Source organism: Macrobrachium nipponense, chromosome 46 (assembly GCF_015104395.2).
Source record: "Macrobrachium nipponense isolate FS-2020 chromosome 46, ASM1510439v2, whole genome shotgun sequence".
Taxonomy (NCBI): Eukaryota; Metazoa; Arthropoda; class Malacostraca; order Decapoda; family Palaemonidae; genus Macrobrachium; species Macrobrachium nipponense.
This window is the reverse complement of record NC_061106.1, coordinates 5,175,223-5,200,862: the sequence shown is the minus strand read 5'-3', so window position 1 is coordinate 5,200,862 and position 25,640 is coordinate 5,175,223. Positions and strand designations below refer to the sequence as shown.

Genomic DNA, 25,640 nt, shown 5'->3' with positions numbered 1-25,640 from the left:
CCCGAAGGATTATACAGGCCATGATTTAGTTTCACCCAAGTACAGGAGCCATATGAATAATTTATTGATTTCATACGTGCTTACCATTAAACCATTAAGGTCGTAATAAACAGCAGATGAATGACTTCCAAGTTTTGATCAAGTTACTGGGAGTTTTGTTAACTTAATTTATATTTCAAAATGGTATGAAATTGTTGATGTATATCTTTGATGCTACTTAGTATTCGTGTACAGTACAGCGAAGCGCTTATCCATGTATTTTTCCTGTTGTCAACGATAGTCTTCGCTCAGCCAGGAACCTGATTCTTTTATCACTGAATCTCTTAGGAAGATAACCTTGGTTCCGACTCCTGGACGGTACGTATCGTCCCTAGGCTTAGAACTTTGTTTCTTATATTATCGACTGTTTTACGACATAGACACAGAAGCTCCAAAAGTATTATACACTCAATAAAAACGTTCACACCAGTCTTCGCGGCTTTGCCACTGCCAACTGTTTTCAGACAAGGGGATTTCGAAGCTACTACACAATTATGACTGAATGATTCTCTACACATAAGGTACTAACTACACGGTCTTTATGGCAGTTGTTTTCCGAAAATCCCGTGTGTGGCACGAGGCATATGTCAGTCAGTTTATTCTCGCTAGATTGAGTTCCATTTGCATTTCAAGGAAAAATAAGAGGAAATACTTAATGATATATGGGGTCTGTTCTAATGTTCTTTGCGATTTAACATGAAAAACAAACTTTCCTTTTCAAGGACAAGCAGCTGACTGAAAGAGTCATAGTCACAAATCGATGACGTCACTTGATCAAGGGGCCACGTATTTGTCGAGAAGTTGTCGATAGCTCATAAAGTTTGTATTCCAGGTGTCTATAGAGTAGTTCATTCGCTCACGCCGTCACAACAGACGCTTTATTTTTTTATTTGTATCTGATATGAAGTTTAGCATTCGAACAACGCTTTGTGTAAGAAATTAATTTCCAGGATGTGTTCTCTCTGTCGGTTGCCAAAATTTTCTTCTATACTGTTCTTCTTCGAAAGGATAAGAGACACTGATAGCTGTTGTCTATGACTTCAATTTTCCAATGGTCCCAACGGCTCTTATTACGACTCTGTTTGGAATCTTTTTCGATAGTCGAGCGCTCTGCCAACTTTAAAGCACTTGAAAGCTTTTCCACTGGTTTTTAAGCTTACATAAAAGCTGCAGTGCTACTTTTGTCTCTGAATTGAAAGGCAGTGATGAAGCTTTAGAGAAAGGAGATGGATTGAGAGTTATGGTAAAAGTCTTTAGATTGAAAGCACAACGTGCTTGGAAGGTTTCAATTTTTATATGATATACTTGGCTTCCATCTTCATCATCTCGAGCCACGTGTGTTTCGAATGGGTAAAAAAAATTTTTTTTTATAATGACTGAGATAATATTTAACATCGCTACTAATTAGATATATTAATGTATAATAAGACCAATAGTTAATTTATTTTATACATAAATTGACGTCAAAATAGGGATCATCGACCAAAGACTGTCACTGCAGAATCATGCGATGAAATTAACTCTAAAATCTAAACGAGGTTTACTATTGATGCAGAGTATTTCATATTTTGTATTCCACTTGAAGACATTTTGTTTGAACAGTGACAGAAAGTAGTACCTAAACAGAAGAGAGGTTGAAAGGTTTGAGTTTTGTTCTGCACTAGACTCGCAGTTTCATGTTCTGGGATTTTCTCAGAAGCGTTCGTGCACAGTTAGTGGGAGTAACTGTGTCTGACTGAACGTTCAGGCAGCAGAAATAAAGAAAGATGCCCGACTCATCTCTGTGGAAAAGACAACAGATGTGGTCTCAGTCTCTTACATGGAAATATAATCTCTGCCTCGGGAAATGAAACTCGGGAACTAAGTCTCCAGTAATCATTTTTCCTTTCTCTTAAGCAAAGGGCTCTAAAAACAAAGGCGGACCTCCTTTTCTTTTCAGTCCTGTAAGAGTCCTTAAGGAAAGGAAACGTCGGAAGCCCCATACAAACTTAATTATCATGTTTCTCCCTCCCGCTCCTTTCTCTTCCCTCCTTTCCTCCTACTCACCTTAGGGTCCCTCACAACACTCGGTATTCAACCTGAAGAAGGCAAGGAAAGGACATTTTTCGGCTCTTTCACTTTATATTCATCGTCTGATGTTTTTCCTTCTTAGTTACTACATCGTTTAGTTTTGTGATTGCATACGCACATACATACTCTATGCATAGTGCATATGGTGTCATAGAAAAGTGTTTATAGTTAGGTTCTTTTCGTATGGAACTAAAACACATTGAAAAATTGTAGTATCATATGCCTGTCTCGCGTTTTTTTTTTCTTTCTTTCTTTCTTTCTTTTCTTAGAAACGAATTACTTGTTTTTAGTAACTTTGGTATACAAATGACCAACCTAGCCATAAATCTTTGGGAGGTCATCCCTTCAATTATTTCAATATGAGACTCCTTTAAACTATAGCTGAGGATCTGTCTTTTCTTGAAACAAAAGGCAGTAATTGAGCTTGTATACATCTGGTAGACTTGATGGGTGGAAACTGTGAATAATCAACTTTGTGGGATTAAAGTCAAAACGGATCTGACACCCTTATAAGCAGTAAGCTTTGTTGAAGGTAACGAGACATTGAAACTCCAGACCTCTTGAACACTTACGTCATACAAGCAGACAGAGCGCCTCAGTGGCGTGAACGGTATGGTCTTGACCTGCCACCTCCGTGGCCGCGAGTTCGATTTTTGGGTATTCCAATGAGGTGTGTGAGGTGTATTTCTGGTGATAGAAGTTCATTCTCGACGTGGTTCGGAAGTCACGTAAAGCCATTGGTCACATTGCTGAATAACCACTGGTTCAGTGCAACTTAAAATCACCATACAAACAAACAAAAACAAAAACAAAAAGAAGAGGCAGAGTGGTTTAGGTAAAGTAAACCTTACGTCACAGTCTGTAAAAACCGTTTCCTATCTTGGTAAAGGTTAGAAGAAAATGTTTCTCTCCTTGTAGCATCTATCGGTGCTTTTGCTTAGAAGAAAATATTTCTCGCCTTATAGCTTCTATCGGTGCTTTTGCCATTTCCATTTCTTTTGATGCATATCTTAAAGGCACAAAATGTTGGTCCATGACCGACATTTTGTGTACTAAAAACTACAGCATCTAAATGACAAATCCTCTTTGAAATCCAACAAGGCTTTTGCCTCTGTGAACGCCTCTGTATCATCCTTAATTCCCTTGGCGTTTAAATAGTCATTCACCCCCTCAATAAAAATTTGCACTGGTTGGGAGAGAACGCCATCAACATTGCCTCGAAAAGGGCTAACTCCTGCATTTATGTTTATTTTGTGCACCAGTGTCTGGCTTGTACTTGTGTCGGCCATTTTGCTTTCTTTATGATAACTCTTATGCTTTGGGATTCGTCCCAACCTCAGTAACATTGATATATTTATGAGCACACAAACCACCAACCCAATAAACTGCTATTTGCAACTAGCTGCTTCTCAGGTTCAGGGTTAATCAGCTGATTTAACTGTTACAAGGTCACGTTGGTCGATAAAAAAGGGGAAGAAGCTAGTGAGAGAAAGAAAACGTGTATCAAACCAAAATCTGATAGTTAGCGCAACTGTTCACCAGGCCGCCTCTCTCTCTCTCTCTCTCTCTCTCTCTCTCTCTCTCTCTCTCTCATCACGAGGGACATCAAAAATGAAATACACTTGTGAGCAAATTAACACCAAAAAAAATAAATAAATAAAATAAACTTACACTCGCGTCTTCATAGGTCCGAAGTCAGTACCCGGCTACACTTGCAACCGTGCGTAATTAATTCCCGTTATGATATAAATTCACTCCCCCCCCCAGAACCACAGGAACACATCTTTACACTAAACAGCAACTAAGATCACTGCCAACGGTAGCTACACGGCTTAAATGCTGACTGTCAGCTAAATTCATCTCAAATCAGCAATAGAGTCAGTTGCCTGATACATAATTATAACCACTTTCCCCCAAAATATGCCTAACCTATCTAATTCTAGTCTCTTCGGAGGCGTTACCTATAGGCTTTAATGTACCTTTTAACCGCTAGCCACCAAAAATCTCTAACGAGGAAAATCTCTTAACGAGGTCAAATGACACTCGTTTAAACAAATTAAAACAAAACATCTAACTGGTAATGTAGCCTACCTTTTTCTGTTGAATGCCATCTCTGGAGTTGGCTGAAAATCAGTTTCAAACTAGGCTAATATAAACTTTGTTGTTACAAAAATCTACTTTTTATTTCCCAAAATTAGCTAACATGAAAATGGAATAAACTTAATGAAGCCTGACCCAAAAATAAACGTTAAACTATCATATTCCTCTCAAAATCATATTTAAGTAAGTACCCCCTTTTCCCCTAAGTGTCCAAACATTCATAGTTTATTAATAGTCAAAATTAAGTCTAGAGAAAACCCATAAGGTGACTTCGAATCCATCTGAAATAAAGAGACCATAATTATGACACCATAAAACATTAAAGTTCGTCAATAAAGAATATATGCCGCGCCTCACTTCCCTTTCTCTAGAACTCAAGTAATTGTCACTTCAAATGTTAACTTTTTCAAAGTTTCTCCTCTACGGTACCTTGTCCGATGGATCTGCAACACCACCTCTAGCGTCTCATGTGTGGCGTGTTCCACACACTATCAATCAAATTCAGTGAGTCCCCCTTTGCAACTTTTCCCCTAGATTATAATATTATGTCATTTTCTGTTCATTACGAACACACACACTCACCAATTGGCGCACAAGAGGCATGCACGCTACATACATGAAACTCATGATCTTCAAAATGCGTCGCTGACCCTAATTGTGCGCCAGTAAGCTTTCCTGTCTGTTTTTTCATTTCAGCATCTTCGAGGAATCCAGTGTTTTGCATCTGTGTGTAACCTGCAAGAGCTAAGGTTATCAACCCGACTATTTCATATTATAGACAGTTACTGGTGCCTTTAAGACATAGTACATATTGTGTGCACGTCTAGTAGTGAAGAGCGAAAAATTTCGGACGTGTCATTAACATGTCACATATCATCATAGTTGATAGGCCACCCCGAGAGATTGATTGATTTCGTTTTTGTTGAAATGGGAGGGTTGGGCCCATTCTCAGTGTGCCACCTATGTCAGCTAGTCTTCAAAGTCACCCAGCACCACCGTTTCTGCATAGTTTTCAAAAACGTCCTATTACTCAAAAGTTTGTCTTGAAACTGAGTCTGGAACTGATTATGGACAGAATTCATCCAAAACTGATTATGAAAGTGTTCTCGTAGAGGAGTAGTTGGTTATAGTCGTCTACAAAATACTTTGCGCAACTAATTAACTTAGTAAGTCACCTTGAATCTCTGAATCTCGAAAAAGGTAGGGTAACTTTTGAGACACACCAGTGGGACGTTCCAAGATGTTCTGTGAACGGTTAGTTTTGAAACTCAGGGCTGTGGGGTTTCTTGCATTCCATTTTTTAAAAGATTATTAACAAATGATTTTTTAAAGTACCCCCAATAATGGGTTCTTTTTTTTCAATGAAGATCCTTTAATTAGGTTTTTCCATTTTCTCAGAAATGTTTATCGTTTTAGCTGCCTAAGTTCATTGCTTGTCGAACTGATCTGTCAATTCTTCTCTCCGGGTAGAGAGTGTCAGTAAAGACAGCATGATCAGATAAAAACAGTAATAATTTCAAACTAATTTCAAAGTTTTAGGGTTTTGTCAAGGATAAAAAGGGTTTAAAAATATCAATCAAAACTTGCTTTTCTGGTAACAACGAGTTTGTCATTTCCACAATCATGTTCGAAAGAGTCCTCTCGTGATCAAAATTCTTCGTTATGATTTTGTTTTTTTTTTTTTTTTTTTTTGCGGAAACAAAATCTGGAGTTACGAGCTTGATTTCGTCTTGAGCTGAAAGATAAGTTGACAAACAAATGATTTTAGAGGCGAATAATCTTCTCGAAGGAAATTGGATTAAAACAGGGGACGAGCTGAAAGCGGACTGCTGGGCCTCGTTAACTACTTAATTGGCTTTAGAGGATGACAGAATTACTTGATAACTTGCTGTAACGGGACATACAATATGGGAAAGACACTATGCACTTAGGTTTGTACATCAGTTTCCTAAATTTGGTCACCAAAGTATATGATTGACACTTGTTCCTTTACAAAGTGTTGTGTATTTTGTTATTTTAAAGCCATTTTCTAATGTATTGATTTGTGTTGTTCTTAACCATATTCTTAAGATGTCATGTCGCTTCAGGAAAGAATCGAGTCCAATTTGCCTTTGGCTGAGAAGTGGAGTCCTTTCTGGGCACATGAAATTGAACTGCTTTGTTGGCATTTCGGTGCCATAAATACAACCTGTGTTCAGTGAACAAACACACGCACCTATTAATTTGAAACAATAGCAGTTTAAGTTACAGAACTTGTATAGTTAAAAACTAATTCTTTCTTGAAATATAATAGATTTACGTCTCTTTACCCAGATTATCTTTGTGAATGTGTAAAGCTTCTTTAATCTTTTTTATAAATTGTAAGTAGAGAGCGCGTAAGATACACCGTAATTCTTTTTTTATACGTTGAAATGTGTATAAGGCGACTCCTCAAGAATTTTTTTTTTCCATTTGGTTTTCTTAGACATATCGCTACATGCCAAGAAATGAACAAATCTAAATACCTTTCTATGATTTTTAAGCGTTTGCAGAGCCATTTTGTATCTAACTTGCCCTTAGGAATTCACTTGCTCTTAGGGTCTGGCCGAAAATACCCTTCTTACCTTTGCTGACCATTATCGGTCTTGTCTAGGAGCAATTTTAAATTCTAAAAGTAGAATTGAAAGGTAATTCGTGATTAAGCAGAGAACCATGGGATTGATCAAATATTGTCTGTCGTTTGAACATTAATTTCAAATTATTAGGGTTCTTTAAGAGCCACTCAATTACTCAATTATCACAGACCTGTGAAGCCGTTTTGTATGCAGTAGTATTTTTGTACTTGCGCTTCGAAAAGAGACTGAGAAATATTACACAGTGCTGAACCCAGAAGAAGAAGAAGGAGCATTTATAGAATTTCTTGAACTGTTCCACCAGAGTCTTCCTCGACACTAAATGAGCCTTTATTCCACAGCTAAAAAACTCTGCAGCGAATGTGTTGCGCGAGACCTGGTTAATCTACAAGCACACCAAGTTAGTTAAAAAGGTCAATCATGGCCGAGTACGCACACATCAGAGGAAATTCCTGCTCGCCATCTATTCGTAAGTATCCCTTCGTGGTTCACGTGTATTTCTCACCTTCAGTGTTTATTGTTTGTTTTACATTTCGATGCCTCCTATTCGCTATGTGCTCATTTCTCACTGATGGCTTGGATATGATTTGCATTTCATATATATGGCCCATTAACGTTTATTTTTCCTTTTTTTTTTTCATTTCTGAAGCTCGTCGGTTTTGCTTGTGAAACTGTATTATCAACAACAGCAACAATGGTGATAAGCATAATGATTATTATAATTCCCTTTATTGACGTGTTGTTGCCGTTATTGCTCATCTAATTTTCTTTTCGCTTAAGTTTACCTTTACATCAGTAAATAAAAGAAGCATTCTTTTTCCTATATTCATTAAAATATCTGTCATAAAACGTACAAAGAACTCTTCAACAAACCGGAAATTAGACCTTGAACTGTTAAGTTCAACAAATTGATTGTTGACTCCACTTAATGATGGAAAAGTAACCTTTTGTTAGATTAACTTTTGTTACAGAAGTGCATTTGAGCCAAAGAAAATTATCCAAAGACAAGTTAAATCTTTCTTTCGCAGAGGCTGCCGACTACATATCAGACTCCTATATTTGCTCTGTGGTAGCTATAATGACAAAATTAAGAGTGCATCTGTTTCAGTGTCCACGTTGCTTACCTCATTCATGCACATGGTTGTTGATAAGTCAGGCGTTAAATAACCACCGTCTTCATCTGAGAAGTACCAGTTTGCAACATCAGCTTGGCAGCCAACTGCCAGTTCTATAAACACTGACTAAAAAACCCTGGTAGTGTTTTCCTTGTCACATAAGAGAGGGGAAACGACGGCTTAAGTCATACATAGCAAATGAAACTACACGCTCAAATAGAGGAGGTATTTTGTGGTACTGGGAAGAACTGACAGCAAATTAAAATCTTGGTAATGCTAGATGCATGTTTGTGGAGATCAAGAATATTATTATGATGGATAAGGTATAAATACCGTCTTGACTAACATAAGTGGAGTGGAACTACTCAAAGCTACTAAGTAGCGCTAATGTAAGTGGTGTCCACGTAAGTCTCCGATAAAGAACTTCGGCAAGTGGATGAAAAGAGAGCAAAACACCGTCTCAAGTAATTAGCCACCTGAATAGATAAATAACTGCAAAAACAGCAAATAACGACAGAAACATAAACAAGAATTTTGATGCTGATGGCAAACATTGTCATAAGTAGGTAGTCTAAGCACTTGAACAATTAAAAACTCCATGAAGTGAGAACAATAGCAAACAGTGAATAACAAAAACAAGAATTTTGATGCTGATAGCACCATAGATGATTAAATAAGTGGCCAAAACGTTTAATTTTGTTCACCAAAATTGATCATTGAGGAATGAGTTAAGATGCAAACTTGTATTCTGGCATCTTTCTTTTACTAATAATTCCGCCTACACAACATATTTGATTTTTGTCAGTTTGATACTTCCCATCTTATGGAAGCACTCGAGGTCGAGAACTACTTCAGGCAATGTATTTAATCTTACAGTTTGTAAAAATCGTAAAATTAAATATACAAATGAGGGTCGCTTCCCTTAACATTAGACATATGACATCTTTGTCATTTTAAAGAAATATGGCTCTAACCTTTCTTCAAACCGTGATGTTTCGACAGACAAGATACGCATAAGATTTGAAAACCAGTCAACCATCTTGCTTGTATGCATGCTTGGGTTCATTAGACTGTCCTTCTTAGATTAACTATGTTTTCTTTTGCATATCAATGCGTATTTGTTAATACCGGAATAAAAGAGGACCCCAAGAGATGACAAAATAGAACCAGTAAATTTGGGATAGAACTAAATTGCCAATAGAATCTGCGTCATGTAAGGTTCATCAGGAGTCACAAGACAGGTGGCACTTGGAACAGTTGACCTTAGTACTAAGCCTGAGGAATACTCGGAAATCATACGGATGACTGGCTTGCATGGTTGCGACTATTAATGCCGGCTTGAATACCCTTTTAGGGTACAGATTTTTAATTTCACTGAAACAGCATTTAGTAAAGGTTGGCGTAGAGACAGTGAAGGTGAAGGAAAGCTTCACTGTACAACATTTATACAACTACCTATTTTAGCAAGAACAAACGGGAAAAATTGTAACACTCGTACATATATGAGTTATAAAGTGGTCATAATATTTTTACTGTAAGCAAAGTTCTCTTTTCGTTAAAGAGTTTACATCCATTTTTTTTTTTTTTTTTTTTTTTTGAGAAGTATTTGTAAAAGGCCTCTTTCTCTTCCAGGCTGCGGAAGGTCAAGATGGATCAGCGGAAGTTGATGGATAACGCCAACACTGTAACTGATATGGCGAAGGTAAGAAACCTCGAGAAACCTTCAGGTTTTTCATAGTTTTCATTTCAATGAGATGATGAATTAGCTTCTCCTGAGTGAGAGGTTGCGATTGCCCAAGAGTTGATCGAGTTGATTTTTGAAAGAACAAGTCGTAGTGTTCGTCAGCAAGATCTTTCCAAGTTTTACCCTTTGAGAAAATGGTACAAGTAGAACACCCATTACCACGTTTACTTATTTTGATAGTGAGGCTTTGAATTTTAGATGTATTTAGAAATACTGGCCGTTGATGCATAATGCTATTTGGAAGTGCGTTGTACATTGGCTCTGCAGCTCTTGTGACTGGTCATCACTTCTCAAAAAATATGCAGAACGTGAACGAATCGGCATACGACATCGTCCAGACATTCTGGTCAGTGTGTACATTACTTATTGCCTTGAAGCACCAACTCAAATAAACATGTTAAGCCACGATAGTAATTAATGTCGCTGGAGATTCTCTTAGAACGCATTTTTAACCGAGTAAAGGGAAAAAAAGGAATAAATCGGTCACTCAGAAGTCAGTTGCATTCTGAAAATCTTTTCGTTCTCATGGATTTTATTTTGTCTGAATGGCGGACATTGTCAACGCAGAGCTATATGTAAGTAATCGGTATTTATGTCATATATCAAGTTATATCTCCCTCCGGAACGCAGAGAACTGCAATTATCTACTTTTAAAGCATAACCGAAAATCCATGACAGCCGATTTCTGTGCGTATTTAATACGGGAGCTGTCAACACTTTCGACATCGTTAGGAGTCTTTTCTCCACGGGAGGAAACTGTTCCCTATTATATGCCCACCACAAATGAAGACGATTCACGCAAATTACCATAAATACGTCTAACCCAATGTCAAAAAAAAATCGTAGCATGAGACTATGGTTTGGTTGGTGATTTAGTATTGCTTCCTTTGATGAATGCGCAGTTCGTTAGACAGTTTAACTGGTAAAGTTTTTCAAATGTACAACAACAACAACACCCCCCCCCCACAAAAAATAAATAAATAAATAAATAAATAAATAAATAAGAAAGATGCATCTAATCTTTGTGTATCTATTTAGTGAAATCAATCGCGTAAAATGACTTCATTACGATTCTCCCTACATCTGTGGATATAATGACCGGGAGATCTCCGTTATTTTCTTACTGAGGTGAAGAGCTGCTTTCATACCGCCGGCGAAATTGAATTCGTCAGTAGTCCGAAGGGTTATGATCTCATAACAAACTCCCTTTGTTTCTTCACTAATGAGCAATAATTATTATAAATATATATATATATATATATATATATATATTATTCCTGTTAGTACTAATATGAATTTATAATTATTCTTATATTCTGTGATCTTGATAAAATATAAGGTATTTTTGGGTTTCTGGCTACATTTATAATTTTTTTTTCTTTACCTCGGCCTAGTATCAAGATCACAGGTAAATTCAACGGTCATAATAATGTTAGCACTTTTCCTCCATACCTCAGGAATTATATTATGATGGAGAACTTAGTGCTTTGATAATGTGAGTCGGAGTTATTGGTTTATATATTTGTGATTTTGGCCTATTTTTGGGGTCACATGTCAATTTAATGGTCAGAAGTTTATCTTCTTTTAGCATAATGAGTTTGGTTTGGTAATTATTCTCACCAAACTTTTATTTTTTAGCTCGACAGAAAATGTTGGCTTTTTTAGGTTTTATCCTATAGTTTATTAATATGGTTTGACGAAATTAGGTAGGCTGGGTAGGTAGGTAAGTACTACATACCTCGGTGGTGTGTTTACAGAGTCGTTTAATCTACTGAGGCTTGAAATAGTTTAAAATCATACCCCATCTTATATTAATATCTTTCGGCGTAACTTGAATAATGTCTGTTCGTTCTCACAGCCACTGAACTTCTGTTTAGTATTGCGTAGACCGAAATAATCTATTGAAAGAATGCGCCGTTTAATGAATTTTGATTTTGTACCTAGGCATTTACTATTTAAACTTTAGTATGGGATGGAGGTAGGTAAAATCAGTGTATAAAATATAATTACGTCCGTTTATTCTTACAGCATTATGGTTCGAAGGTGAAAATCATCTGGTCTAGCTCTAGGAGGTGTATTCATGTATGAACTGAAACAGATCCATATCCTTCTTCAAATCATAATGTACCACTTGGTCTTCTTCATTTATTTCCCATATGGATTCAAGGGTCAAAATGATAAAAGCATATCCAAAAGTGTAAAAAAATCGAGAAGTTAATAGATTATTGACTTTTCAAATGTCAGTAGATTCCTTATACTCTTATAGTATACATCAGCCTATTTAAAAAAAAATTCCACCAGAACAGTGTTTGAAGGTGGAGATCGGTGTCTATTCTAGCCCTAGTAACTGAATGCAACAGATATATGTACATATGTGCAGGTTAAGACGTCTATACTTCATAACATGGATGGGTTGGGACCCCACCACAAAAGGAAAGGCCTTCTTAATTTTCTATCTGGATTCAAGGCTTGCAAATCCAAGAATGAAACGGTAGAGGTATTAAGAGGCCAATGTAGCTGTTATTTGTGTGTTCACTATGCCACTGATTATTTCACCAGCCATTTGAAGCAATATCAGCTCTTGTCAAAGCTTCGATAGAACATTCACGAGAGGAGTGTGCGGCCACTTGGCGTTACTCTGTAATAAGAAACAGACATGGACGGTAACTTTGAGGAGTTTTCCAATATGAAATTAGAGCCGGACTTCCAGCATTCTCCGATGTCTTTTGATTAGCCTGAAAGACACCTCTATGGCTAAAACATGACTTCTGTTGCATTCTATTGTATTTTTGGTGAGGCATTCTCCTCTAGATACATGGCTCTAGTCTGGTAGGTACACTGATAATTTACTCAAAATCAGTGGAAAAATAAAGAATGTTGAAGAGTGCACAGATACGTAGTTGATGAGGTTGTCATGCAACAAACTTTCCTTGAGAATGCCTGACACAAAGCGTATCATTTATCCTGAATATCTTTACCAAGATATTTATCACTAATTTCAAAAAGCTGCTGCTCCAAAATTTAGCTTTCTAAAGGTAACTAAATGGTATATGTTAAGACGAACTTTTGTCGTCACGTAAAGAACGATATCCCTACAAATGTATTTTTTTCCTTGTCTGCCACTTAAGATGAAAAAAAAAAATCGTCTAGGAGTAATAAATGTGTTCACTACTAGTGTAAAATAATTAGCACAAGAAAAGAAATTTTCCTATGTATGCCTCCCATTATGGATCTTGACTATGATATCTTTCAAGTTTGCCTCAATTTTTTCTGGGCATTGCCAACGGTCTCCATATTGTTAGTGTGTTTGGCGTGTTTTTTTTTTTTTTTTCCAATATCAGATGCTTAATATTGCAAACGTGAGGTTACCTCAGCGTGTCTGAGCAATGCACTCTCCTTGACTTAATGGAACAAGTCACATTGTAGTCTTGATTGATTGATTATGAAATTGAGGTCTTGAAGACCAAGCACCGGAACCCATCTGGATTATTCAGCGCCCCAATGAAAATGAAATATGATTCATTATGAATAACTGAATGATAACAGTGTTCAAATATGAACGTAAAAATTGAAGAAAGATGATAAAACCAATAACAAAAATAATTATCGAAATTTTATATTGAAAAATATGTAGACTTTATAAAATAAAAATGACTAAAATCTTTACTAAATATACTGGAATCATATCTCACTAAAATGACCAGATTCTTTCAGATAACCCATAAGGTCGTCTACCTCAACACCATCACTTAAAATTTCTAAAATAGTCTTCCCAGCTGTTAAATACTTTACCCTGAGGCGATTAAATCTAGGACAGTGCACCAGCATGTGCTCAACAGATAGCTGACCATCGCAGTGAGCACAAACTGGGGCACTGGTTCCCTCTAAAGTATAACTATGGGTGAAGCGGGTATGGGCAATCCTAAGCCGTGCTAGGATGATATCGAATCTTCAGATGTGACTAAAACCCGAACTCTGCTGCCATTTTTTACAGATGTATCTTCTAATAAGTGGATGCATATCCAAATGTGGTACCTTATTAGTTAAGAAAACACATTGTAGCATCCTTTGCTTCACTATCAGCCAGTTCGTTCCCTTCTATACCAGTGTTCCCAGGAACCCAACAAAACTTAAACTGATTTGTGACGAACAGAAAGATAAAAAAAACCATTCCTGGGCCCTTTGAATTAAGGGATGGGTAGGGTAAAACTTCTTTAGGGCTTCTAAAACACTCCTTGTGTCACTTTATATTACTGTGGATTTAAATTTCTTATCAGATGCAAGATTTAAAGCCTCAACGATGGCTGTTGCTTCAGCAGTGAATATGGATGAGGAGTCTGGTAACTTTTTTTTATATGTTTCCCCCTCACACACCACTGCAAAGCCCACTCCATCTTTTGATTTTGATCCATCAATATAGATTTCCCTGCCATTACTATGTCTCGCATCATGCTTCAAAAACTTTTTTCTGACTTCTTCCGGACAACCTTTCTTCTCTATCTCTTTTAGTGCATACACTATTGCTGGAATAAACCAAGGAGGGATAGCAAGATGTTTGACTATTAGGATCTTCTGCCTTTTTATATTTTCATCCTCCAGTTCACCCAGCTGACTGATTTGAAATGGAATTGAAGATCTACTAAATCTAAAACGACTTCAATCACACTGTTTCAAGATTTCAAAAGAAGGATTTTCCCTAGTGCTTTTTAGCTGCATGGTGTATCTCAGACCTAGCTCATGCCTCCTTAGGTCCAGTGGTAGCTGATGGGAGTCTACGTAGATACTTTCAATGGGTGAAGTTCTAAAAGCTCCAGTGCAGATCCTTAGCCCCATATTATGCACAATGTTCAATTCCTTAAGTTTAGGCTTTGAAGCGGATGAGTATACTCGGCAACTGTAGTCTAACTTAGATAAACATACTGCATTGTAAAGCCTTAAAAACGATTTTTTTTATCAGCACCCCATTTAAAATTAGATACTACTTTTAAAACATTTAGTGATCTTTTCACTTTTAAGTGGTTAATATGATTATTCCAAGTGAGGTTTTCATCAAAGACCATTCCTAAAAATTTTACGTCAGTGGAGTAAGGTAAAATAGTTGTTTTTAAGGTAAGAGTTGGAATGGTTTCCTTAGTTTGGCGCCTGCAGAGCCCAACAGCGAGAGGTTTTGAGTCAAAAAATCGAAATCCTTGCTCATTAGCTCACTTGCTTACTTGATTGATGGCTCTTTGCATGAACCTGCTAAAGTCTAACCAAAATGTCGTGGCGGATGACAGGAGGTTTCTCCCGGACTACATCGTTTTCAGTTAAGAGACTTTTTCTATACTTTAACATTTAAAACGATAGTCTATCAAAGAAACACAAAGGCAAGATATGGTTGCCCCTCTGCAGCATACAGATGTAGAGATTTGATAAGAGATAACCTTTTATAATCTTTTAATTGCACCACCTATCCCAGAATAAGACTACCTCCAAACTCCCTATAAGCCAAGTTGATCTTGGTGAAAGATTTTATCTGGTACTGGGGCCACGTCTTTAAAGGATTGAAATTCCAGCTTGCTTGATGAGGATGTAACTCATTACAGAGCCATAACATTCGTTTGGTCTTTCATCTTTGTCCATATATGACAGCATTTTGTATATGTACATTGTCATTCACTCGACTCAACCTATAAAGAAAGCAGAGCCGTATATACGGCTCTGAAAGAAAGTACTTGCTGACGTGTTCTTCCTGCTTCAGCCATGGAAAGAGGGAAGAAACTGGAATGGGCTCTTGACCGATGTGACGAGAGTTTACGATTGGGCCCGTGAAGCTACCTATATTACTGTTGTAAACTATTTATGATAATTTATAATAAGGAAAAAGAAAAAAGTAAAAAACGAAAGTGTGGGTGAAGGGACTGGTCTCGCACCATCCAGTACAGAACTTAATCCGGCTTTACTGATAAACCGATGAGATTTTCCCTCTGTGTACAAAGGAAAAAGTCCTAAACTTTTAGGTTGAAATACGATGCATTCTGATGACACCTGTCATTCGCCACGACATTTTGGTTCGACTATAGTAGAAACTGCATCATATTCTGTGCAGTACAGAGCCAAATCATCTACAAATAAAGAGACTTATACTGGTGATGGTATATTTTCTAATACATCATTGACGGCATTAGCAAAGAGGGTGACACTAAGGATACTACCCTGAGGAACTCCCTCTTCTTGTAAGAAAGGTTGCAATACGATTTCCAACTCTTATAATATATCTTTCTGATAAAAACGAATTTTAAAATCTTATCATTTTTCCTTTAATGCCCATCTTATACAGCTTTTATGATACCAAAGTGCCATGTAATGTCATGCCTTTTCCAAATTAAAGAAAACTCCTATTGTTTGGCTTTGTTTAGTAAAACCTTGTATTTGGTTTGAGAGCCTAAGCAAGGGATCTAAAGTAGTTCTAGTTTTCCTAAATCCAAACTGGAATGGAGAAAGCAATTTATTTGTTTCTAAGTGCCATACAAGTCTGGTTTTAGTCATCTTTTCCATCAGCTTACAAACACAACTGGTGAGAGCTTTTGGTCTGTAGCTGCAGGGTAAAGAAAGATCTTTGTTTGGTTTCTTCATATGGATGATTAATGATAATTTCCAACTCTTATGAATAATACCAGTTTCCCAAATTTCATTTATTATATGTAGAAGAAATTTCTTTGACTTTCCTTGGAGGTGTTTCACCATTTCATAAAGGGGGCTGATGCTTCCGTAATCTGCAAGGCATCCTTTGAGATCCTGCATTGTAAATTTTGCATTATATGGTTCAAAATTATTTTCACTTAAATCAAGAGAAATCTGGGCATTTCTAATGTCTAGGAACTCTCGAGAATAGTTCTCACTACTCAATATTCTCGAGAAATGTCCTGCAACCCTATCTGGTTGGCTAATTAGGTCACAGCTAATACCATTTATGTAGCACATTCACGACTATCTTTTTGTCTTTTTAAAATATTTATTTTGCTTGGAAACAGCACGTTGGTAAATAACTGTCTCTTGTGCGGTTCCACTCCTCTTATACTTTTTATAACATTTTCTAGGGATCTTTCTCATACTACTGCAGGTTTTGTTCCGCCAAGAAACTGCTGGCCAAGAGGGCTTTCCCTTCGTTGTTGGAATAGAGGCAATGTCACTGTTGATGATAGTGTCGCTAAAATAATCATATGCCTCTGAAATGGATGGAAATGATTTTACATTCTTCTCCATGAGAGCAGACTCGCTAAATTTCATCCAGTCAGCTTCATCTACCTTCCATTTAGGAGGTGAATCAGATGGCTGATTCTTAACCGATTATATATAAATTGGGAAGTGGTCACTCCCATTTGGATTTTCATTAACTGGCCATTCATAATCAATATAAACAGTAGATGAGCAAATGCTCAGATCAATATCCGAGTAGGTACTGGAGTAGATATATGAAACGCCATGGCTCCATTATTGAGTAGAGTGACATCATGACCATCCATAATACCCTCCAACACCCTACCCTTTGCATCTGCCATGTTCCCACCCCAGATGGGGTTGTGAGCATTAAAATCCCCAAGGAGGAGCAACAGAGTAGTAAACTGATTGATCAGTAAATGAATATCATTATAAGTGAAATCCAAATCAGGAGGAAGGTAGATGGAGCAGACTGTGATTTGCTTGTCTAAAAGGAAAATTACTGTTACAGCTTGGAGATGAGTATCAATTGATAGCAAGGAGTGTTGCAACGACTTATGCGCAATAATTGCTACACTTCCCTTAGTTCTATCTCCAATTAGTGATGGAAAATTATGTGTGCTGTAATTTAATCCAGGATTATATTGTGTGCTTCCAAGCTATGTTTCCTGGAGATATAATTCCTGGTTTATGGTCATGGAGCAGTACCTTCAGCTCTTCGCTTCGAGCCCTGAGACTCTTGGACTGAAACCCGGGAAATAATTCCTGGGGTTCAAGAGCCCCCTCACCACGTCAAGGTGGTCCCACATCGAAGGGAAACACAGTAGTCTTGTCTTACTTAGTCCTTTGTACACTTGGTGAGAACACGTAACCCCTAAGGCCATGTGGACGAGACTGAAAGACCCGAACTTAACTGGCGAATTTCTACAATATACGTAAAGTTGCAGATTTCGAATGTCAAGCATATTTTGCCCAGGACACGTTGAATGGAGCCAGTCGCCCATGTTCCCCTTTTGTGTTGTTATTTTTGGATATGTAATGAACATTTAGAAATTTTTTAGGGTCACTCTGACTCCATATGGCTATTTAAAGGTTCATATTCATTACCATTAGATCAATCACTACAAGTGTCATTACACCAGAATGGGAGGATGATCATCAGTTCTCCCTCCCCACCGTAGAGTAGGTTAAAACGCAGTGACACTATCGATGATATCTACAATCTAAAAAAGAATTAACACGAAATGCTTGGAGCAGTACTAACGACTCCAATGGAGTTTGTTGCATTGTTGTAACTCCTAAACACATATTTCTAAAAGTTTATGCGTTGGAAAAGTCAAGTACAAACGCACTCGTGAATAGCCAGATTCCAAAAACAATAATCCACTAAATGACATCTTGTAAAACTGTTTAGGGATCAATGTGATCCAAAAGGCCGTATGACGGTTTAAGAATGTTCTTTTCTAAGTTTTTAGGCTTCATAATACCGAAATTAATTTAATTTTTCTAGAGCACAAGTATCTAATGCATATCATTTTAGTATATTGTACATATCTTTCATCTCATGTTTTCAGTTCTTTTAACTTAACACTGTGATATTTTAGATATCTTCGGCTACAACGAATGATTTATCATCAGCTTTAGCTTTAATTTTTCAAGAGTGCGCCGTTAATTATATTATTTTTATTAACGTTAATCATCTAGCCTGCATCTTTTAACGGATATAGTAGCATTGCTCACAGCAAATCCTTTCAGAGAAAAAAAAAAGTGACCCAGGTGTATTTTGATTGACTTTCTATGAAAAATGTTACCTTGTGAGTTTTGTATTCAAATTCTTATCTTCTCTTGTCTTAGTGAATTTCTTTAATACTGCTTGGTAGTTATTACAAGTAAAAAACAATTCAGAATTTCTTATAATATAAAGTGTTCACAAGCTATGATATTCGCAGGATAAAGACTACCTTCTGTCTATAGTGGAGTTAACAGGAAATGTGTGTTCTCAAACCCTCCCACTGCCAAACACTAGAAGTATGTGATCACTCCGGGCTGAAATGACTGGATGCTGATTGTTAGCTACAATTTTTTTTCGCTTCACATTTTTGGACTTCTTTTATTCAGAAGACTGAGAAGAACATTTCTCCAACAGTGATTTCATTGAACTTTCAGTTTCACCTGTCATGTTTAATGCTATCGTCATCCTGCCAGATTTTTTTTTTATGTCGAAAATATCTTCCCATATCTCCTAGATTAAGTGCACGGGCGCTAGTACCTCGTTCAGAACTGAATATTTGTTCTTCAGACCTAACATCTTCCTGGTAGTAAGGAGGACAATTGTACAACTCCAGTTAAGCCTTCGCCATTTGTATGAAAAGTTATTTTCATCCACTTATATTTTATCGCTTCTAAGAAAGCTAGGGTTATCAGAAACTTTTAAATGTGATATTAAATCTATCTTTACATGTAAAATTTGAGAAATTAGGAAATGTATATTTCCTTTCTGGGGTGGCATGATTAAATACCATAATATTTCTTATGCCCTTAGAAATTCGAAGAACGGATATACTCGATGTTTTCGTTTAATCTACTTGACCATGAAATGGTAAGCATTTCAAATTTGCTTCCATTGATAGTTTTATTTGTTTTTGAAAAAGCTCTTGTTGTCGAACATGAAAACCATTATTATAATTTTTCCATTTCAAAAAACAGGAAGTAAACCGCAATTTTAGTTCTTGAAGATTTAGGAAAATATTGTTTTTGGAAGTCATTCGACACTAAACTTGGAGTATCTTTCAAATGATGAACAATTTACGTTTATTGAAGACCTTGCAGAGTAATGTATATTGCAGAGTGGTTATTTCCATTTACCTGAATATTTTACCATGTACGAAGTTTTTGGATGCCAAGGTGTATTTTCGGCGACTTTGTAGGAAACAGTGTAGAGTACTACATTCATTAAATAAACTTGAAGTTGATCAAGAATTCCAAGACGACTCTCTTATTCTCGACGTTCTTCACGCCTAAGAGAAAAGACATCCAGCCACAATGCGTTCAACTGAAAATTGCGTAATTGAGTCTGCATGATTGCCATTCTCGTTATTTGATTAAGACACTGGTGTTAATACTGGGAATGACATAAACGCGCCGTGATTGATTGCTTGAAGTTATCTTTATCTTGCAGGATTTGGCAACTGAAAATGCAACACACATAACGTAGGGATCCGTTCACTTCTCTAAGTTCTAAAAATATCTAAAAACTTTGAAAATATTTTCTAGAAATTTCGAATATATGAAATGTTTTCCGCAGGTGTGGTTAATATCTATATTGTCTCCCTTTCTTATGTGATGTGCAAACTTGTATTCATAAACTGTGCTTTTCTTTCCACAGACGCAGAACACAGTTTACGAGTTAGTGTCAGACATGAGTGGGCGTCAGGATGTGCTAGATGAAAGAGTGAGTTCTTTAGAAGACAGACTAGCCTCTATTCAGGAGTCCCTTGAGGCATTACCCGATGTTCTAACGCGGTGCTTGCAGAAGCACCAGGAGTCATTAGATCAAAGGCGTGCCACTGCCCCTTCTTCTAATTCCCTCCACCCTGACATGGCTGCGAGACCGGGAGGATACCCGGTTCTTTCAGCCAGCCCCTCTCCCCCCAGAAGTTCATCAGTCTGGCCACAGCAACAGTCCAGTGCACCACCGCTGTTCCCCCGAACAAGTTTAAGTCCGACGTTGCCGGCACTTCCGACAGCATCTGCAGTGAGCAGCTTGCAAGGGGAGCGGTCGCCCCCTGCGCCTACGTCGCATAGTGGTCAGTCTTTGCCCAAGTCGGAGGCGTGAAGTCAAGCCGTCCAACTGCGGGCAGCAGCAGTAGCAATAGCTACAGAAATGAAAAAGTAACCTCAGTGGTTTCACTTTTTAGGCTACTGCTGGTGTCCGCACCTTACTCGCTTCAATACTCGCCACTTCGACACAACGTTTCAACTGCTGCAGTTCACACGTGCTCCTTATGATGGGTCTCAAGTCAGGTATTTAGATAATATCTGCTTAGCCCAACATGGCAGCTTTCCTTTTCACCACACTCTGTAATCCTAGTCTCCTCATCACCACTCAGTTCAACCATGTGATATTAGGGGTCATTCATTGTTAGCTGGAAATTAGTGCTCCACGTTTTTCTAGTCGAATATATATCCATGGTGTTAAAAGGATGTCATAAAATTGCTTTGTTCCCGATTCATATTCTTTATCAAAGGTCCCTCAAACCTCGATAGAATACTACCTGCATCGTGGAAAAACAATATGGTCCATATTGGGAAAGGGCAAACTGCTTATTACCGATTCTGGAATATTAAGCTTTAGACACTGTTTTCTGTACTTCATTTTCCATTCCTTCAGAGCCAAAGAATGATTGATTTAAACAGCACTGTATTAGGCAATCAACGTAAGATACAAGTATGTTTGAGACATACTACTGTCAGAAATTACATTTAACAAATTACGTCAACAAGTAAGATTAGAAAAAAACGTGAGCGAACAAATCTCTTCATATTGCATAGCAGAACTACCTATTAAAATGGTTTACAGTTTATAATGATTTATCAGAAAACTTGCCCCTCTAACACATATCTGCTTTTCATTTAAATATGTTAATGCTGTAGCCGCTTTAAACTATGAGACACGTCGCTAAAAGTATATATTTTTAGGTACACAAAAAATATTGAAGTTCCTATTATCTTCGTCTTTAGATGGGGGGTAGGGTGGACTGAAACAAATTCTAGGATATCTAAGTCCTTTTCTTCTCAGATTTGATTAAGATGCTTAGAATCACATGTCCAAATTAAACTAAGGGCAAAATAAAATCAAAGATTTTGTGAACTTTTTAAAATGTTATTTATAACCCTTCAAGCACTAAACGTGGTGTCCAGGGAATAAGATAAAAAAGAGAGTTCAGTTATTGACGATTCTTTGTGTACTTTACAGTCTAGTATTACCTGCAAACGAAAACTCGGCTGAGTGGTGCGTGAGGAGGTTGGAGTGTGTGTGCGCAGAAGCTACCGAAACACTGCAAAACATATCAAGCCAGACTTCGATGGTAATAAAAATGTCTGGTCGCCACAAGGGACGTTCTCTGCCCAAAACAAAGTGTCTAGGTGCTCTAATGGCCTACTCTGCTCTGGTGTTCGAGAATTGAAGTGCATGAATAAGCAATTTTTGACGCAGGGAAAAATGTTATAACAGTTGTGAACAAAGAGCTATATATATATATAAATATAAATAAGCATATATATAAATATATACATACATATATATTTCTTTTAAACAAACGCTTTTCTTATTTACACAAAAACCAGTATTTCTGAAGATCGAAAACTATGACAGCGACAGAGCCGTGGACGAGAAAGCTACGTACTTGCAGGAAATGTATTGTTCTGGCGTGTTTTTTCTTTCATGTTCACCCCAAATCCCTGACTGAGTGTGATAATAATTTCCTCTGTTGTTGCTCTGGTGGATTTAGTACAAAAGTCCTTCACTCATATACACACACACATTCAGTATATAGTGATATAAATATATGATAATACATGTTATACAAATATTTCATAATCTCTTGTTTCATAGCACTTGAACAGACACAGGACTTGAAAGCAAAATTCAAAAATTTTGGAATAATAATATAGTCATTATTACGTATCAGTGACAGCAACAGAATCTTCCCAATCAGTGATGGAATTTGCCGACGCAGGATCAGATGATCGAGCGAGCGAGCGATCGATCGATCGATCGTAAGAAACGAACATGTGGAAGCAGAAAAGAGGTGAACAGAAATGAGGATGAAACAGAGACGGGTGAGAACCTTCACGACCTCTTCTTTCTATTCGACTGTTACTCTGTCGCCACAATGGAAGTGCTTGAGCATCTATGAAACTTTATATATTATAAATGATGCGCTTCTGATCGCATATACACTTTTTATTATCAATAATTATGCCTTTACTAGCTATACCTTTAATGGAAGAATAACTGTTTACTTGAGCTGCGTTAGAGGATGAGTAGCCACATTTTTTTTAAGTAGTATATGCAGTAAACATTATTGGGAAGGTGTTTGATAAGGTGTTGGTGCCTTTACCATTGATGGTGATCGATTACTGGATGTTATAAGTTAATAAGACACAGTCACTCACACAAAAGTTATTCATTGAAACGGAATTTTATGAAAACTCACATTGGCTACGCTTTTTCGCATACGTGCCAGGTAAGATGTAACCAACTTATTGGTAAAAGTGTTATTCAGCAGACACAAGATACAGTATGTCTGCAAAATTGGATGACTCCTTTTTCACTGTACAATCTCTCGGTAGTAGTTTCGTCATGGAAATTGTTTTAATGTGATCCTTTGCTTAAACTTCTGCTGTGATGATATTATATGGATCAGAGGATCGGAAGCGCTCCGGAGGATCTGCAGTGGTCAGTTGATGAATAGAGTTTTCTTGTATGAAGTAGTTAATGTTTATGGTATCCACTTTTGTATGTTTACAGATGTATGCGTATCATATGTCTTGGCAAAGGATTGGAACAAGAGTAAAGTTTTATTTACATCAGTAGTAATCGGTTTAATTATGCTGCAATTAATTCTGTTAAGCTCCATTGTTTTCCAGATGAAGAGCCTTGTTCTGCCTACAAACACAGTATCAGACATCACGTAACTCTAATTTCAGAAGATGATTTAAAGACTGAAGTGGGTATCTAGGCTAGATATTTAAGCAGTTTAATGTGCTTGGAAATTAAGAAAATTACCACTTGTTAATAATGCTGTGGGATACACGAGTATTTCTGAAGTAAGTTACACAAAGTACAACTCAACTCTTATTTCAGAATTGACTAGTTAACTCTGTTTAAATTTCATTGCTGCATCATGCAAGAATTTAACTTTCTTTCGTCTTTCACTTTGACTTGAATTAGACGGCAGTACTTCAAGCAACCTTAGTAACTATAGTATTAACTTATCATGGATATCAAAAAACTTTAAATCTTATCCATCTTCAATTAATGAATGATTAAATTTATAGCTTTTATCAAGAAGTTGGTTGATCTTCCCTTTGTTAAATGGGGGTGTTAAAGCTATTTTGTAGCACTGGGATGACTATTTGCTTACACAAGTACTTTGCACCAGGGAATATCTACATATGTTTATAAATATATGAATATATATGTATATATACATGTATGTTATATAATATATATTAATATATTATATATATTATATTATATATATATACATATGTTATAAAATATATGAATAATATGTATATATACATGTATGTATATATATATATATATATATATAGATATATAGTATATTATATATATATATATATATATATATATATATTATACATATAGTTATATATATATGGTATATACTAAAAGTTTTATTATGATGATTATCATGATTATGATTATTATACACCTCTCTGAAGCTTCTGAAGTCCATAGTATTCTATACGATAATTCTATTATAGAATCAAAGTTTTTTGCCTATTTGCAAAGTTAGGAATTAGGGATGTTATCCACCATTGAGGGTGACCGACCACAAGACATGTTGTTTATTTTCATCAAAATATTTAAACAAATTTAAAGGGAAATATGTCAGTGTATGAAAGTCCACTATCTGTTTCTGATGAAATGTAAAGATGTAATCATTGCGTATTTACATAAGTTTACTTGTTACCATTGTTAAGTACTAGTTTTATATAAGAAAAGAAACACATGGTTTTCTATACCGACGGGTTTTGCTACAGGCTTGTTTCCAAAATGTTTGGAGGGCGTCGCCTTGTAAATATGAAGCCGCCGTGAGCCACACGAACTTACTCCACACACACACACATTACCAATATAGACAAAGCCCTCAGTCCTCACTCCTGTTTGCGCTTACCTATTTTATAGGAAGGGCGATGCCCTCCAGCAAACTGCCCCATGACTCAGGTCTGTACTCTCCCGTCGGAGAAGTTACTGGAATGTTGAATGGGAGTCCATTTGGCTTCCGCCTCGCCCTCGCCTGCCCTCTCTTGTCCTTCCCTCATTCAGAGCCTCATGAGTTGCGTCGTCGTCTTCAACCTCGGAAATTGGCGCTCTTTTCGAAAGTCACGTTCCTTAGTCAAATACTTTTGCTCTAATCATTTACACAAACTGGAAGTTCACATTTGATTTGACAGGCGCTGTTTCGATAGTCATATGGTAAAGCAACTACTATGAGCTACATTTCATGATTAGATACTTTGAGAACAAATTTTTAAAAATCAAATAAAAGAAAATAAGAGATCCAGAGTGGGGATTTCATCCTGAGCCTGGCATTAATTAATTAATATTAATAATCGTAGTTGACAGACTTGATTTGAGGCAATAATAATGTGCACCTTTAGAGGACGTATTTACTGCAGACACAATATAAAAACTTTTGAATTGAATTCAGAGCTTAAGATATATTTAATTGACACGTTCATTTATGAGCTTGCTCAGCTAAACAATATATTATATACTCTGCAGAGAGAGAGACAAACCAATCATTGTTTTAGGAGAGCTTTTGCCTTAGAATGGTTCCACAGCCCATTAGATACTGAGATTTCAAATCAAATAGCTTTCCTTGCCTGTTCACTTAAGATGAAAAGAAAAATACTTCAATCCTACAAGCAGGTGGAGAGTCGTAGCGGTAGCTAAAATGGTGCTAATCCTAGAGCATGGTTTTTAAGACACTTGACTATAACCTT

The 25,640-nt window shown here is 36.8% G+C and overlaps 1 protein-coding gene across 10 annotated transcripts in view; it reads left to right on the top strand.

The window, feature by feature from the left end:
* LOC135214743 (small conductance calcium-activated potassium channel protein-like) overlaps window positions 1-22,140 on the top strand; it is a 541,318-nt gene extending 519,178 nt beyond the window's left edge. For all 10 annotated transcript variants that reach the window (XM_064249090.1, XM_064249087.1, XM_064249083.1 and 7 more), the window contains 3 exons: window positions 7,163-7,290; window positions 9,569-9,638; window positions 20,266-22,140. In XM_064249090.1, the coding sequence (XP_064105160.1) occupies window positions 7,163-7,290; window positions 9,569-9,638; window positions 20,266-20,715 (648 nt within the window). In that variant the 3' untranslated portion in view covers window positions 20,716-22,140. The remainder of the gene's footprint in view (window positions 1-7,162; window positions 7,291-9,568; window positions 9,639-20,265) is intronic.
* The last annotated feature ends 3,500 nt before the right edge of the window (window positions 22,141-25,640 follow it).